The 17,415-nt window shown below is 41.9% G+C and overlaps 1 protein-coding gene across 7 annotated transcripts in view; it reads right to left on the bottom strand.

Annotated features, from left to right (window-relative positions):
• The window catches only part of SLC4A7 (solute carrier family 4 member 7), a 111,316-nt gene extending 94,184 nt beyond the window's left edge, over positions 1 to 17,132 (bottom strand). For 4 of the 7 annotated variants that reach the window (XM_066244955.1, XM_066244959.1, XM_066244951.1 and 1 more), the window contains exon 1: positions 16,810 to 17,131. In XM_066244955.1, the coding sequence (XP_066101052.1) occupies positions 16,810 to 16,857 (48 nt within the window). In that variant the 5' untranslated portion in view covers positions 16,858 to 17,131. Of the gene's footprint in view, positions 1 to 16,791 lie in introns of all 7 variants that reach the window. The other 3 variants (XM_066244962.1, XM_066244953.1, XM_066244965.1) reach the window with 3 other exon arrangements.
• Positions 17,133 to 17,415: the final 283 nt, after the last annotated feature.

Below are 17,415 nucleotides of genomic sequence, written 5' to 3'. Positions count from 1 at the left end.
AACTTCACAGACTAGCCTTTCTTGCTTAGAAGAGCCAAACTACAGATGCTGTCAGATTGACAGCAAAAATAAAATAAAAAGGAAAAACTAAGGCAGATGCAGGTATAAAATATGGGTGACTTAAAAGTGGCAGCTGACTAAGCAGCCCTACATCAGAGATGCGGAAGATGAAGATCAGAGGGAGCTGTGCTCAGCCAGCTTTCCTCTCTGAAGCTTTTGTGGTTTTCCCTGGATCTCAGCAGAAAAGACCTATGTGGTTACAGTATATCTCTAACTGTATCTATAGAGTTTAAATATATGATATTTCTGACTCCAGGTCACCAAAAGAACTCTTCCTGGAACACTCATCACATAATTTATTCTTTTTCTTTTTTCACTGAGTTAAAAGCTGTCAATTATGAAACAGAAATAGTTTAAGGATTTAAGATAAAAATACTACCAAATTTAACTGTTATGCAAGAAAACTGGCAGGTCTTTATCAAGTATGACAAATGCTGTTGCCATTCACTCTTTTCTTTCTTTGAGAGAGCCCTGGCCTGATAGCTCGGTTGGTGGCCAGTTCCATCCCCAGTCCCCAGTCAGGGCACACACAGGAACAGCTCCACGTTCCTGTCTCTCTCTCTCCCTTCCTCTCTCGCTAAACTCAATAAATGTAAAAAAAGAAAGTTAAAGAAAAGAAAAAAATAAAGAGCTGCCCGGGAAAAACTGTCCAATCAAAAGAGATGTTCAGCTTTTCTTAGTTTAAGTTTCCCTAGTTAAAACGCTACTACTGGTAACTCAGATATTTCAGAAGCTGTCGACTTTACAGGAATGCCCTGGAGACTGGTCCAAACTCTTGCTGTCCATAATAAGCTCTTGCCCTCAGGGGAGCCAAAAATCAAACTTATGAAACAGTTAGGCACTCAATTCTGATACAGGATTTTCTTCTCCATTGTGACATTCTTGATTACTGCAGTGATTTTTACCCAGTGTGCCACAAAAAATTTTAAAACATGCAATACCTGACTAGTCAAGGGGCACTGACCTCTTTTCCCTTAGATTGTCAAATAAAACAAAATGACAATAGCTGTCTGGTATGAATGAATCAAAATTATACTTATAAAAAAAAGAAAAAAAAGAAAATGCTTTGTGTGGGGGAAATAAGAGAGAAAGAGAGAGCGAGGAAGAAAGAGAGATGAGAAGCATCAGCTCATTGTTGCAGCACTTTATTTGTTCACTGATTGCTTCACATACGCGCCTGGACCAGGGGTAGGGGGCTCCAGCAGAACCAGTGACCCCTTGCTCACACCAGCGAACTTGGGCTTCAAACCAGCGACCTTTGGGCTCAAGCCAGCAACCATGGGATCACGTTGATGATCCCACACTCAAGCTTGAATGAGCCTGTGCTCAAGCCTGCAACCTCAGGGTTTCGAACCTAGGCCATCAGCGTCCCAGGTCAACACTCTATCCACTGTGCCACCACCGGTCAGGCTGCTGTCATTTATTCTCTGATATTAGTTCCTTTTTAAAAATTTAAGGTAATATTTATCTTTCAAATTACCCAAATCTGAATGAAAATTAATTCAGGTAATTATCCTTATGCTCAAAACTATATAATCTAACTTTAAGTACTTTTAACAACTAATTTAATTGAATTAAAATAAACACCATGGTCAGCTATTTTATTTCACATACTCCCGATATTTTCCCGATTTGTTCTCTAACAGGAGACACATTTTTATGTGAATACAAATAAAGCTTCCTAACAATAGAAACTCACTTTATGTTGACATAGTGTAAGGGGCAGGGGAATAAAAAACAATGTAGAAGTCATCAAAGAACATGACAGATTAAAGATTTGGATTTGGGTTTATGTCTTCCCTATCCTGATATTCATTAATATCACAGGAAATTTCTAAAGGATAAACTGACAAAGAGAATAGAAGAAACTACAACAAAGGAATATCATAAAATCTTTGGAATACATAGTGGATTGGATATAGGAATGGATATCTCATTTGGAAAATAAAATGCAACCTTAAAATAGATGCTATGAAAGAAACAGTAGGACACAGATGCTAAATCATATACAGTGTGTCCGTAAAGTCATGGTGCACTTTTGACCAGTCACAGGAAAGCAACAAAAGATGATAGAAATGTGAAATCTGCACCAAATAAAAGGAAAACTCTCCCAGTTTCATACCTATTCAGTGCAGTTCGATGTGGGCTCACACACAGTTTTTAGGGCTCCTTAGGTAGCTATCCCGTATAGCCTCTACAGACTCGTCACTGACTGATGGCCTACCAGAACGGGGTTTCTCCACCAAATTGCCGGTTTCCTTCAACTGCTTATCCCACCGAGTCATGTTATTCCTATGTGGTGGCGCTTCGTTATAAACGTGCCGATATTCACGTTGCACTTTGGTCACGGATTCGAATTTAGCGAGCCACAGAACACACTGAACTTTCCTCTGTACCGCCCACATCTCGACTGGCATGGCCGTGGGCTGCTCCGCTGTATACACAGTGTTAACAGCATCATCCGCACATGCGCACATGCTGCCACATCATCCTACAGAAACTGGGAGGGTTTTCCTTTTATTTGGTGCAGATTTCACATTTCTATCATCTTTTGTTGCTTCCCTGTGACTGGTCAAAAGTGCACCATGACTTTAAGGACACACTGTATATAAATAAGCTAACTGTGCACAAAATTTTATTAAGTAATTATGGTAATTTACATATATTTGAGAAACAGCCTCTAATTAATGATCTTATCCAAAAAATTATCTCCATAAATTATAATTAGCATAAAATTAAAACTAAATACTACTGCAAACTGAGCCTCTACATATATAATGCAATTTGTCATCCAGTTTATTTTGGCTGAAGATAAAACATTAATGAGCGTAAGTGCTACAGTCAGATAGTCTAAATTCAAATCCTACTTCTGCTATTCACTAGCTAGGCAAGTTACTTAATCTCACTAGAGAGCTCATCTGTAGAATGTGAACAACTACTTACAAGTGATAGGTTGTAAAAATTAAACAATGAGCTTAGAGAAAAGTTCCTGGCACAAAATAAACACTCAATTAAATATTAGGTACCACCTTACCACATGATCATCTTTACTGGTTATACTATGTTAATTTTACATTTTATATTTAAGTGAAATTAAGTTTATTCTGTAAATAATCACCACCATCTCCCAACTCATTTCAACCTCCTTCAAGATTTCATTCTTTTGGCAGAACTTTCTTTTATTGACTCCATATGTATACAACAAATTGTTAGTGATAAAAACAAAATACAATATTTCATGCTAGACAAGTCCAAAGCAAGTAACATATAGCTTTTAATTCACAATCAACACAGTGACTAAAAAGTTCTGATTAAAGGCTTTAGACCTGCACTGTATAAACCAAATGGTCCAGTCAACTCATATCAGGTGACAAACTAAAGCAACAGCTGTGACACTACAGTGATTTAAGGCACTGAACAGTAAATGCCCCTACCCAATAGACACAAGCCAAATTAGTCTACCAATGCTAACTTATTATAATACATGTGCCATTCTCTTGAGGCAGCTTGGAAAATACGCTCAAATGTTATCATCTTGGTTTTCTCCAAAAAGTTTCTCAATGAACATGATTTATTTCTCCAATCAGATACCTCTACCTATTATAGATGCGGAGAGACACAGCAATCACCAATGACCTGAAACTCACTGCCACCAAACTAAAAATCTAAGCTGCCCCTAACTACATATTTGAAGTCCACACTGTAATTGAGGAAGCACAGCCACTGCAGTTAAACAATACCCTGTAGCTAATCCATTCAGTATTTATCACTTAACCTTTTAGAGTTTATTGCTAAATCAATGCTATTAGGGGATAATACAAAATAAGGTAACGTATAAAAATTGAGTAAATGCAATTATGTTGCATTTTTCACCTGTGATCTGAAATGATAAAATTTAATAAAAACTCTTTCCCTCCCCACTTTACGACCTTATCCCCCACCTCTCCCCATCGCACTTCCAATATGAATTCTGATTCTGGAGGGCACATACCTTGCTATAAGATCACTAGATTGAAACAGTCTGTTTTCATTTCTAATCAATAAAATTACTTTCATTCATATCTTACCGCTATCAAGATTGTTTTTGTAAAAAGGTTTGAAGTAGCTTGAAAAACAGAGGTAAGAAAACCTCTGAAAACAAAGGCAGTTAAGTCCATATATGACCTCCTTAAACAAACTGCACTATCTTAAAATTCCTACAGTGTCTTTTTTGAGACATATTTTTGTAAAACAGAATGGCAGCTTGGCTATTATAATCCATTAAAATTCAATGCTACACAGTTAATTTAAAAGTTTCTAAATATCTCTAAGTCGTTTAATGGTCCAATAATTCAAACATATAATCACATACATAAACTTAGTGAGCATATGTGTGCGTTTATACGTGTGTGTGTGTGTGTGTACAAGCAAAGCAAAATTCAGAAGGTGCACTTTCCCCAATAAAATATATGATCTTGTCATTTCAGATTACAGAAAAATTAATATAAATCATAATTAAATTTAATATGAAACTACATTACTTATAATTTATCATCACGCCTCAACAGAATAACTAGGAACTACCTTATACCTATTCTGCACTGCAATACTCTGCAGACTTTATTCTGAAAGGCTAAAAGTGACAAGAAGATAGAGTAGTATCTCACCAAAACAGATATATTTCACATTTTAAATGCTTTGTCAAATGGTTAAACTAAAAACATCCTTTAAACTTCGAAACCTTTTATCAAAATATATTCTTTTAATTTAATGATAAGGCAATAAATCGCTAACCTGTGAAATGATAGAAAATAAAATCAATACTGGTTTCTGTCCCTGATTCCAAGCAAAGCTCCTAAACCCCGTGGCATTTCCTAGGGGACAGCCGTGTCTTTTGTCCTAATGGGGAGACTCTCAGTGGGCTCCTGGGTGGGGGCTGATGACCAGAAAGACCAACAAACAGTAATTAATTAGAAGCTTGGAACTTCCAGTCCCAGCCTTCATTCTCCAGACAAGGGAGAGGGGCTGGTAATGGAGTTATTTATATATGTCAAGCCTACTGAAGCCTGCATACAAACCCCGAAAGTACACACAGTGTTCAGAGCTTCCAGGTTGGTGAGGATGCAGAGGGAACAGGAGTGGCCCGCCTGGAGAAAGCATGTACACTCCGTGCCCATTCCCACAAACCTTCCCCTTCACAGCTCTTCCATCTGGAGGTTCATCTGTATCCTTTATCCTATCATTACAAACGGGTCGACTGAATCCCGTGAGACCCTTAGCAAATCAACTGAATCCAAGGACTCGATGGCAGAAACTCCCAGTTTTCAGTTGATCGGTCAGAAGCACAGGCGACAATCTGGACTTGCAGATGGCATCTGAAGAGGGAGGAGCCTTGTGAGATTAAGCCCTTAACCTTTGGGATCTAATATTGTCTCCAAGTAGATAGTGTCACACTGAAGTTGAATTGTAGGACACCCAGCTAGTGTCCCAGAATCGCCTGGTGTGGGGGAAAACCTCTGGTGTCAGAAGCATTGTGAGTGTGGCAGAGGCAGGGAGAATATGGGAGGAAGGCTGAGATTTTCCTGATGCAAAGCCCCTCGCCAAACCCTAACCCTGGCCAGAATACTCAGTGCCCAGGTATAAGGAGAACCAAGACTTTCGACTTTCTATTTCTTCAGTCAATGTGTACAGTAACTCTTAGAATTGTGTTACATGAGATATTTAATAAAAATTTTCAAAGAAAACATTTAATATTTCATGCAGTATATATATTTTTCCTGATCTTGAAGAAGCCTTCTAAGTATTATAATTTCAATTTTATCCATGAGAAAAAAAGACTCAAAGATGTTAGCTGCCCAAGGCCACCTGGTGGCAGATTAGGGATAGGGAACTCAGGTGTGTCTGAAACCCAACTATGTACCTGGTACGTCAGGGGCTAAAAATTACCTCTAAATTTTACCTTGTTTTTAAAATAAGGCTTGGGGTTTCGGGCTATTTAATGAACTTTCCATTGTTGAATAAAAACAGTTAAATATAATAAAGTGAGCGACCAAATGAAGGCTGATTTTAGTCTGAATGAGAATGAGTCCCTTATTCCTAACAAAAAGAAGACCAACTGGCCCCAGTATAAATAAGCTCACAGCAGAACATTATCCAGATGAAACTACTAATGGCATGTGCAAAACTGGATGAGGAAGTCCTTCCTGAACACATTTGGAGGTCATCTGGGAACAATTATGAGCAAAACAAAAATAAGTACGGAATAGTACATACAGTAAGGACTCTACTGAGGCAATGCACCGGCTGGTTACAGCACCTGCAAAAACACTGGTGCATGGGTTAGGGAGTCAGGGATGTGGAGACCAGGAAGGAAGAGAGTCCATGAACCTCAAAAACCGTAAAATTAAAAGGCAATGAACAGGAAAAAAAGTTCTACTATGTAAGTAACAATGCTAAAGAATTAATAAACTAGCACAATTTCAAACCAATATACGTAACAGCTGGCATAGTATCTGACATTTGAAATCCTTTTTTCCTGCCATTGGTCCTTTAAAGTCATTTACATTAAAAGTCAGGGATTTTCATTAAGCAATTACACAAATATTAATATATAAGTAAAATACCCAATGCTTTCCAACAAGCAATTTAAATGCATTTAAAACTTGTGGCAATATCTTAAAAGCCATAAAATTTTCATTTTAATGTGCTTATTAATCACTTGGCCTAAAATTCTATCTCAGGTTTAAAAAAAAATGTTAAGTACTCTTATTCAGAATCAATCCAAACTGTATTTATCCAAAATCCCCCTCCATTGAACCAAGGCAAAAACATCTCTCCGACTGGCAGTTATGTTAAAGCAAAGTAGGAGTTTTAACCACAAAAGGGCAACATAATTTTTAATTGACTGATTAAACAATTAACTGGAAGCATATTCAACTTCAATCTTATGAATTCACAATACTATGCTAACATTCATTCACTGAAAAAATATACATTCAATGCTTTCTATGTATTAAATCCTGGAAACAGACTTAATTGAGGATTTACAGAGACAGAGAGTGAGTCAGAGAGAGGGATAGACAGGGACAGACAGACAGTAATAGAGAGAGATGAGAAGCATCAATCATTAGTTTTTCATTGTGCGTTGCAACACCTCAGTTGTTCATTGATTGCTTTCTCACATGTGCCTTGACCGTGGGCCTTCAGCAGGCTGAGCAACCCCTTGCTGGAGCCAGCGACCTTGGATCCAAGCTGGTGAGCCTCGCTCAAACCAGATGAGCCCGCACTCAAGCTGGCGACCTCGGGGTCTCGAACCTGGGTCCTTCCACATCCCAGTCTGACGCTCTATCCACTGCGCCACCACCAGGTCAGGCTTAATTGAGGATTTAGCAGTGATTCAGAAAAACTCTATCCCAGCCCTCACAGAATCTGGAGGAAAAAAGGAAAATTTCATTGACATTTTTAATTACTATAATATTAGCAACAAATTCACAAAAATTATAGTAATAAAAGCTCTTAGAGAAGTGAACTACAGTTGACTCAATTATCTGAGACAAACCAAGCTTTCACGTATTATTAAGTAAAATTATCTGATATGCTTAATGTTAAATGGTACAATATTGAAAACCAGGGATCTTTGATGGATTACTCCAGAATAAAGAGGAGAAAATGAGCAGTGATTTTAAATCCATCATGGGTTCAAATATCAGCTTAGCCTCTTACTAACTGCACAGCCTGAGAAATGTTCAAAAACCTCTTTGCCCATGAGTGTGCGTCTGTAACAGGGACAGTAAGTGATTAACAGAGGCCTAATGAAATTCATGGCTCAAAACAGGCTTTCCAACCCTGGCTGGTTGGCTCAGCGATAGAGCGCTGGCCCAGCATGTGGATATCCCAGGTTAGATTCCTGTTCAGGACACACAGAAGTGACCATCTGCTTCCCTCTCTTCCTCTAGCTTCTCTCTCTCTCTCTCTCTCTCTCTCTCTCTTTCTTTCTCTCTCTCCTCTCCTACAGCCATGGCTCAATTAGAGCAAGTTGGCCCCAGGTGCTGAAGATGTTTCCATGGACTCCACTTCAGGCGCTAATAGCTCAGTTGCTGGACAACAGAGCAACATCCCAGATGGGCAGAGCATCACCCCACAAAGGGTTTGCTGGGTGGATCTGGGGCGCATGCGAGAGTCTGTCTCTGCCTCCCCTCCTCTCAATTTAAAAAAAAAAAAAAGAAAAAAAGGCTTTCTCTAAAAAGTTAAAATTAGTTGCCTGTTCTTCACTAATTTACCCCATAGCAAAGGACAAAACCATAAATCCTTAATTAGGGATTCGCATCAACGTGAAAAACATGACATACCTCTTTCCACCCAGATCAGATGAGGAGTACAGTAGAACCTTCTATGGACTTTCGTTATTTCATTCGAGGTACCGAAGTCTCAGAACATCATCATGGTTTAAACCAAATGAAAGTATAAAAATACTTTCAAGAGAAGAAAAAAGGATTATCTACCTTTTCCAAATACGGGGGTCCTTAGGCTATGACATAGTTCCATTCCTACAACAGTGACAGTGACGTAACCCTAATTTTAGTGTAAGTCGAAACACACCCTAGCCTAAGTCACTTACCTACCCTAACACTGTTTAGGACCCATGATAAGGGCCAAAAAGTCACCAACCAAAGCAACAGAAATGGAACACTTGCACTTTTAACACTCAAAAATGGCATACATAAGCGCACTGGGGACACCAACTTCCTCACTCATAAGCCATGTTACTGTGTATTCATCCGCCGCGCACAACCAAACTAGTCCGCCCACACTGTCCGTAAGTACAATGCTAATGGCGGAAGCTGAAACACATCTCAGGGTTTTTTTTTAAGTTTTTATGGGAATGAGCGTCATAAACTCAAAACATTGTATGTCGAGACTGTTGTAACCTGACGGTCCCCTGTATTGGCTTCTAAAGACTGGAAAACATTTCTTTAGTCTTATTTCTAACTAACCTTTTTAAAGGTAGGGACAGACATTTCACATGGAATATGTGTAACAACGTGAGGAATCTACAGAAACAGGTATCTTCCCACAGTGCCACCATGCTGCACACTCAAGGAGTAATAACCAACTGTGCTGTATGTACTTAAGGTAAATGGTATCTCCTGGGGCAAAAACAGAAACACGTCATCAATACTAAGGGCGCCCCGCGACTGTGCCACCGTAATTTCAACAATTATTTGTAATTAATGTGGATAATTTTTAAAATATTATCCCTAGTCAATGGTATGTATAAAAATCACCAAGTAAAATTCTAAGTTTAAAAACATACACAGGCCCTGGCCAGCCAGTTCAGTTGGTTCGAGTATTGCCCTGACATGGCAAGGTTGCAGGTTCAATCCCCAGTCAAGGCACACACAAGAATCAACCAGTGAATATATGAGTAAGTGGAACAACAAATCAACCTCAATCTCTCCCTCTCCCCACTTCCTTTCTCGCTCTTTTTTTTTTTTGTACTTTTCTGATGTTGGAAAAGTGAATGCAGTCAGACAGACTCCCACATGCGCCCGACCGGGATCCACCCGGCATGTCCACCAGGAGGCGATGCTCTGCCCATCCGGGGCATCGCTCTGCTGCAATCAGAGCCAGTCTAGTGCCTGAGGCAGAGGCCACAGAGCCATCCTCAGCGCCCGGGCCAACTTTGCTCCAATGGAGCCTCGGCTGCGGGAGGGGAAGAGAAAGACAGAGAGGAAGGAGAGGGGGAGGGGTGGAGAAGCAGATGGGCGTTTCTCCTGTGTGCCCTGGCTGGGAATTGAACCCGGGACCACGGCACGCCAGGCCGACGCTCTACCACTGAGCTAACTGGCCAGGGCTCTCGCTCTTTTTTTTTTAAAGATTTTATTTATTGATTATTTTAGAGAGAGGAGAGAAGGGGAGGGGTAGGAGCAGGAAGCATCAACTCATAATAGCTACTTCTCATATGAGCCTTGACTGGGCAAGCCCGTGGTTTTGAACTGGCAACCTCAGCATTCCTGGTCAACGCTTTATCCACTGCACCACAAGTCAAGCTCCTTTCTCTCTCTTAAAAACAAAAATGAATTTAAAAAAAAGAAAAACATATTTATAACCAAGCAGTTATTCATTATTTCCCATACGTAAGGCATCTCATTCATAAAGCATCCTCAGTCTCTTTCCATACCCTGCCTTCTGCTTACTCCTCACGACCCTAATCCCGGGTTAGAAAGCAGCTCAAGGTGAGGGGAGGGTCAGCAAACTCAAAATTTCCAAAGAACTCCTGCATTCATATCCTAATAGACATGGAGTACGGGATTTTACTGACCAACATGTATTCACAACTTTGGTATTTATGTGGTACCTTAATAACATGAAAAATTTAGTAGTTCATAGTATATTAGACTTTTATCAACAGTCAAATATCTCCCTCATGAAACAGCTGGATATATTAACCTATGACATAAAGCAATACCAAAAAAACCACCCGATTTTACTGAATAGACAATATGTTTGCATGGTTCAAAAACTGAAACTGTATAGCCCTGGCCAAATGGCTCGTTTGGTTACAGCATCACCCCAAAGCAGAGAAGATTCCTGGTCAGGGCTCATACAGGAACAGACTGATGTTCCTGTCTCTGTCTCTGTCTCTGTCTCTCTCTCTCCCCTCCTCTCTCTCTAAAATCAATAAAAAAATGAAACTGTATAGAAAGATAAAAGGTTTTACTCCCACTTCTCTCTCAATTGCTGTTCCCTCACACCCTCTATGGCAACCATTTTTATTAGTTTTTGTTTATCTTCCAGTATATTTATACAAATACTAGTAAATACAAATATACTTTCTTATTATGCCCCCTTGGAAAGAAAGCACTGTACAGTATAGTATCCTCATCCCATACCTTGCCTTTCTAAATCAATTCATCCTACTCATCTCTCCACTTCCGTACAAAGAGCTCTTCCTCAGCCCTTTTTTATACCTGTAGAAGCCCCACTGGGTGGGTATACCATCATTTTTATTCAACTAGTGCCCTGAGGCTGCTTCCAAAGCGTCTTAAGTGATACAGTTTCCAAATCTTTCCCGTTGCTGTAGCAAAGAGAATTATCAATATCACAGAATTTGCTTTCTTAAACTTACATTATTACTATTAGTGACCTACTATTCATATTTTGTGAGAAACCATCAGAAATTCCCACCTCACATGGCTGCATTCTCTCCCAAAATTTAATGTATATATTATAGGACTTCTCAAATACCATTGTACTTTGTAATATAATATTATACACTGTACATCTCCAAAAAGCATAGCTTGTACCATTTCCCAAACTTATTTGGCTACGGGATTATTCTTTGGCACAACCTCCTAGAGATGTTGTATTCTGCAAAACAAACTTTGGCAAATACTGGGGTAGATATAATAATTACTGTCCCCTCTTAAACAAAATATAAAAGTATGAACGTTTTAAGGAAGGCACAATCCAAGCTGAGCTAATTTCTGGACTAGGCAATCCTTAACTGGTTTTGTTGTTTTCATTATAACTATCCCCTCCCCTACCACCTAACTTTGAGATCTGAAATGTAAAGTTGCTGGACCCTGTACTGGAAAGAAGACATGCAAGCATAAAGTTTTTCAGTTTCTGGGGATTCGTGGGCCCTTGGGACCCACCCATAGTCATATCTATGTTAAAGGCAGTTCTACAGACAGTGCTATATTATCAATGGCACCATTAATATTTCCAATACTAAGAGAAAGCCCAGAGCACTTTCCATGCAAAGCCAATGAAACAAACAGCAGAGAATTCAACATGAAGTGTACCTGGTACAAAGTAAATGAAGCACATTTATGGGGTTGTATTTAACAATTAATGTTATCAAGCAAAGTAAATATTTCTTTTTTTTTTTTTTTAAGTGAGAGTAGGGGAGATAAAGACTCCCATACATGACCGGATCCACCCAGCTACCCCCATCTGGGGGACAATGCTCAAGTACCGAGCTATCCTCAGCACCTGAGGCTGACACTCAGACCAATTAAGCTATCCTCAGAGCCCGGGGCCAACGCTTAAACCAATCAAGCCACTGGCTGTAAGAGAGGAAGACAGAGACAAGGGGAGAGGGAAAGGAAGAGAAGCAGATGGTCGCTTCTCCTGTGTGCCCTGACCAGGGATCGAACCAGGGACTTCCACACATCCGGCTGGCACTCTATCCACTAAGCCAACCAGCCAGGGCCCATATTATCTTCTTAAGCAGCATTGAAAAGAGTGTTTGACCACTCTCATCTTAGAGCACTTATTTAAAAGTGTCTGGTCCATGGAAGCAAAGAGTCGCTCTAGAAATCCATCACTACTCCTGTTCGCCAACCCTCTGCCCTCAGGAAGACTAGTCACAGCAGCACTGCGGAACACCAACCTAACACACTAACCACAGACCCCTTCATGGCTTATCAGCATTATTTATCAGCATTATCGTTCCAATAGTCCTAAGTTTCCCCTAGTTGTAAAATTCAACGTGTATCACTCAACAAAATACACAAAGTTGTCTGCTAAACAAAAACAAGGAAGTTTCACTGTAAACTAGAATGTTGGAATAGTTACCTGCTTGTACAGGAATCAAAATTTATTTCAAAAGGAAGAGGAGAGTTTGATTGCATTTTTATTTATTTTTTATTTATATATTTTATTTTATTTTTTCAGCGAGAAAGAGATAGAGACAGTAAGGGAGAGAGAAGAGAAGCGTCAACTCGTAGTTGTAGCACTTTAGTTATTCATTGATTGCTTCTCATGTGCCTTGTGGGGGGGGGGGCTCCTGTCCAGCCAGTGACCTCATGCTCAAGCCAACAACCTTGGGATCATGTCAATTATCCCATACTCAAGCGGGGGACCGACCTTGTGTTCAAGCCCGATAAGCCCATACTCAAGCCAGAGACCTCAGGGTTTTGAACCTGGATCCTCAGCATTCCAGGTTGATGCTCTATCCACTGCGCCACCACCAGTCAGGCATAACTGCACTTTTATATATAAACACAAATCTTTATTACTGATACATGCTTACTGCACAACTAAAAATACTGTGTGCATAAAAAGTGATTAACTATAGAAGAATACATAATCAATAAAAGGAAGCTATAATATACCATATTTCCCCATGTATAAGATGCCCCTTAATCTTGGGGCCTGAAATTTGAAAAAAAAAAATTTTATTACATAAAGTTATTGAACAAGTTTTATTCATCATAAAATTCATACAACTCCTCATCACTGTCAAAACTTCCATCCATTAGCTTGTCCTCCTCTGTGTCTGATGATGAATCACTGTCTTCGTATCTTCATATACTGCCTGGTCCTCAGTTCTATCGATGGCATTTGAAATACCACAACCACTGTATAAGGCACACCCAGTTTTTAGACCCCAAATTTTTTGGAAAAGGGTGTGTGTTATACATGGGGAAATATGGTAATAAATCAAAAGCCACACTGACTAATCTGTAATATTGACTCTATGAATCACCTGTACGTATTTTTTATATAAATGGTCCATTTTGTCAGTTGCAGTTCCTGTCTAAGATCATATTTGTGGTAAAATACAGTAAGACAGAAGGGGAAGGAAAGAGGAAGAAAAACAACCCACTACAGGATGTTGACAAGTGTTAACTACCAAGGTTTTAGAATGTATTGGTTAGCACACCACATACCACTAAAATAATCTACCAGGTGCCTCCAACACCAAGTTACTTTAGCTTTCGATTTTCACCTACTCAAGTAACAGGAGTCTAGTGTTACAAAATACTCTAATTTTCATGTCCTAAGCTCTCAGGAGAAAACCTGCGTACTTCCCAGTCTCAATTACCAAACAAAACAATTCTTCAATACAACTCAACTGTTCTACAGTTTCACTAGCACAGATAACAGATTTGCTGTCTCTCTTTATTACAACTCCATGGATTATGGCCCAGAGATACTAATTATAAGGTAAAAAAGTAACTAAAATCCTGAGATTATGCCTAGGGTACATACTATCTCTGATCACTATCAATAGCTAACCACAGATCCCCAAACAGATACTTACTTACAGACCTACTGAAAACCTTCTGTACTTGCCAATCAGGACTGAACTCATACTGGGTTGTTAATATCTTTCATTTATTCTAATGACTACTTTTTTTTTTTTTAAGTATTTCCAGCAGACTCATGAAAATGCTTTAACTGGTGCTCACAAAATAGAATTAGCAAGAATGTGAATGCTATCCTGGCATTCACCAAACATACCAAGGTAAATTTAATAAGGTTAGGGCTGTCCACCTTGTTTGCTTATAATATAAACCCAGTGCCTGGCACCTTGTAGATACTTAATACTCAAAAAATGTATGAAATTTTATAACAAAATTCATGAACTCCCCAAAATTTCAGTGGTAACAGAACTGTGTTAAATCATATACTGCTTAAAAGAAAGAACATTAGAAAACAGAGCCACTTGTTGTAACAGGATTTATACCAGAAAAAAACAAAAAAAACCCAGTTCAAATCAATCCTACTGGAGGCCTACAATGATGAGTTTTTGCAACAAAGCAAACAAAAGTTGCATTTTTATCAGATAAATGACTTTCTTCTGTATCCCAAAATCAGGATCAATGAAAATTACAGAGTTTTAGGAAGATAAAAACCTTTGAGCCTAAATTATGAAACAGATGGGGCTCCAATTTCGTAATATAAACTGCTACCAACTGATTCAAAAATTTTTGCATAATTACATACCTAAGATAGTATTTTATGAATTTCATGCTTTTTTTTTAGCTCTGCTAAGCAGTTGGCTTGAGTTAGAGAAGTTATGACTGGTGAATATCATTATCTCCCATTTTTATGACTTTCATGTGGGGGAGGGGTTAAAATCAGCCAGGAAAGATTTAATTTCATCCATGTAAATAGTTTCTCTCTTCCCAGTTTTCAAGTTACAGTGTGTCTACTAATTAAACCTACAGCTTTCCTGTTCTCCCATCCTATTTTCTGACTGCATAAGAGCTTTTTGTATTTGACTTTTGTTACTGACTTGTATGTCTACTGTAGCCAAGTCTTATTTCCAAAGTGCTCCCCTGTCATGCCATTAATAGTGTTCAATAATTCCTGGGTCATTTGTCTCCCTCATTTAATGTCAGTTCTGTTAGAGTAGAGCTGGTTCTGTCTTGTTGGATACCACTGAACAGGTTCTAAGTGTTACTACAATGAATGAATGAATGAATGACTTGGAAGGCAATGGCATTATCACATGCTCCTTTGCTAGCTAAGCAGGCAATATCTGAGAAGACAGCAGAGTTTCTATATAGCTTTATGAAAACAGCACCCCAGTAGTAAATTTAAGAGCAAACGACTTGATTTGATACACACAATTAGAAAAGGTGCTAAAACACACATCCAAAACAGTTTATTTGAAGGGCACACAATTACAGAAGATTTTTTAGGAAGAGTTTCCAGTATTCCATTACCATCACTCAATATGAATGATCTAAAAAACTACTCATTGCTAAATGACTTCACTGTCTGGAGATTCAGTTTTTCTCTTTTTTTTTTTTTTTTTTTTTTGAAAATTTATAAATGAGCGTAGTGAAATAATGAATGACTTACTCTCCAGGGCCTTATGGGGGGGGGGGGCAGGAAGGGCTAGGTAAGAAAAACTCTTTAATAAACCCGTTTAAAGCATTTTTTCTGTTAGTTAAGAAAGACTGGAAAAATTTTCACTCAACCTCCCTCCTTTGCTGGTCATGGAGTTAAGAACTGGAAGTCGGAAAATTTAGAACAGCTCCACGCGCTCTGGGTCAGGAACTACGAAAGGAAAAGGGAATCACAACTACGGGGACACAGGGATTCTCCATGGAAGCAGGAAGTCCCTTTCTCGAGCATGGGCTGCCTGCCGGTCCAGCATCCCAAACGGGATCGCCGATTTTGAAAGCCCACCCCACTCGCCGCTGCCTCTAGAACCCTTAAGCCAAAGCCAGCCTCTCGGGGAAACGCGATCTGATTCAAGAAGGAGCAGCAAGAAGGCTCCGGACACCTTCCTCTCTCTACTTGGCCTGCGGCGGGAGGAGGATACTCCCCCGGCTTTCGCCCAAAGAGGAGGCGGACCCGGCAGACTCGGCAGCGACAAGAAGCCTCGGCCGCGGAGGAAGGCGGCTCCGTCCACGCGGCCGGAGAAGTCACTGAACAAAGCGCAGCGCGGACGGGGTAGGGACGGAAGGGACGAGGTTCGCCCCGGCTGCTCACCGCTGCCTGGGGCTAGAGACAGGTGGAGCGAGCTCCTCCTTACAGGGATTAGAAACAGGGGCTCTCGAGGGGCTACGCTCAACTCCAGCTCCAAGGCAACCGGAACTGAGACCGGACCGGCCGGGGAGAACGCACGAGAATCGGGGCACCGGCGCTGCAGAGAGAGAGGAAGGGATGGTTGGGGTCACGGGAGGCGGGACCGGCCTGCGGGGGGGCCGGGGTGTCGCGCCAGCTGTCCGGGGAACGCGGGGGGCGAGGAGACGCGTGGCGCGCTGCCGGACGCCCCGACTCGGGCCTCCTCGGCTCGCCGCGCCCGCCCCCTCGCACCCGCGCCCCGGGCGGCCACACAAAGGGGATGGCGAGGCGAGGCGCGGCGAGGCGCGCCGGCCGCGGGGCGGTGGAGGGACGCCCGGGCCCGGACGAGGTGGCCGGACCGCGACGCCCGCCGCGTCCCCGCCTTTGTCTGCCTGGCTCCGCGCCCCCCCGGCCAAGGAGCCCCGCCGCCCGCGGCGCCCGCAGCCTGCTCGTTACCCGGGTGAGTAGCGGTCTCATCTGCTCGCCGGCCCCATCTGCCTCCATGGCCGGCCGGCCAGAGCGCGGCGGCCGCTACGGTGCTGCCCCGCGCGGTCCGCCCGCCGCCGCCGCTGCCGCCGCCGCCGCCGAGACGCGCGGGCGCGAGGGGAAACGAATGTGTGTCCGTGCGCGAGGCGCGCACGCGTACAGAGAGCCGGGTGCGCGAGATGCGGGGCGCGCGGGTGCACACAGCGGCCGCGGGGCTGCCTCCAGCAGGACAGCGAGGCCACGGCGTGGAGAGAAGAGTGAGATCTGAGCGAGCGACCGGACAAGGCGGGGGCGGAGGAGGGAGCCGCGTAGGGACCCGGGGGCGGGGCCACAGCCCGTGACGCGCTCGAAGCCCCGCCCCGTCCCCGCCCCGCCCCCCACGTTACGCCCCCTGCCAGTTTGGCACCACCAGCCTTCTCTGCGCACCCGCGGGCCCCGCCGCGAGGCCACCCGGAGGTGGGGCGGGAGGGAGGCGGGATGAGCATTTGCCCCAGCCAATCGGCGCTCGCGAGTTGCCCACGGGTTTACCCCTAACACACACACACACACACACACACACTCCTTTACCCCTAACAC

This window comes from Saccopteryx bilineata, chromosome 10 (genome assembly GCF_036850765.1).
Source record: "Saccopteryx bilineata isolate mSacBil1 chromosome 10, mSacBil1_pri_phased_curated, whole genome shotgun sequence".
NCBI classification, from domain to species: Eukaryota; Metazoa; Chordata; class Mammalia; order Chiroptera; family Emballonuridae; genus Saccopteryx; species Saccopteryx bilineata.
Note: the sequence above shows the minus strand (reverse complement) of the source record. Positions and strands in the feature narration are given on the sequence as shown.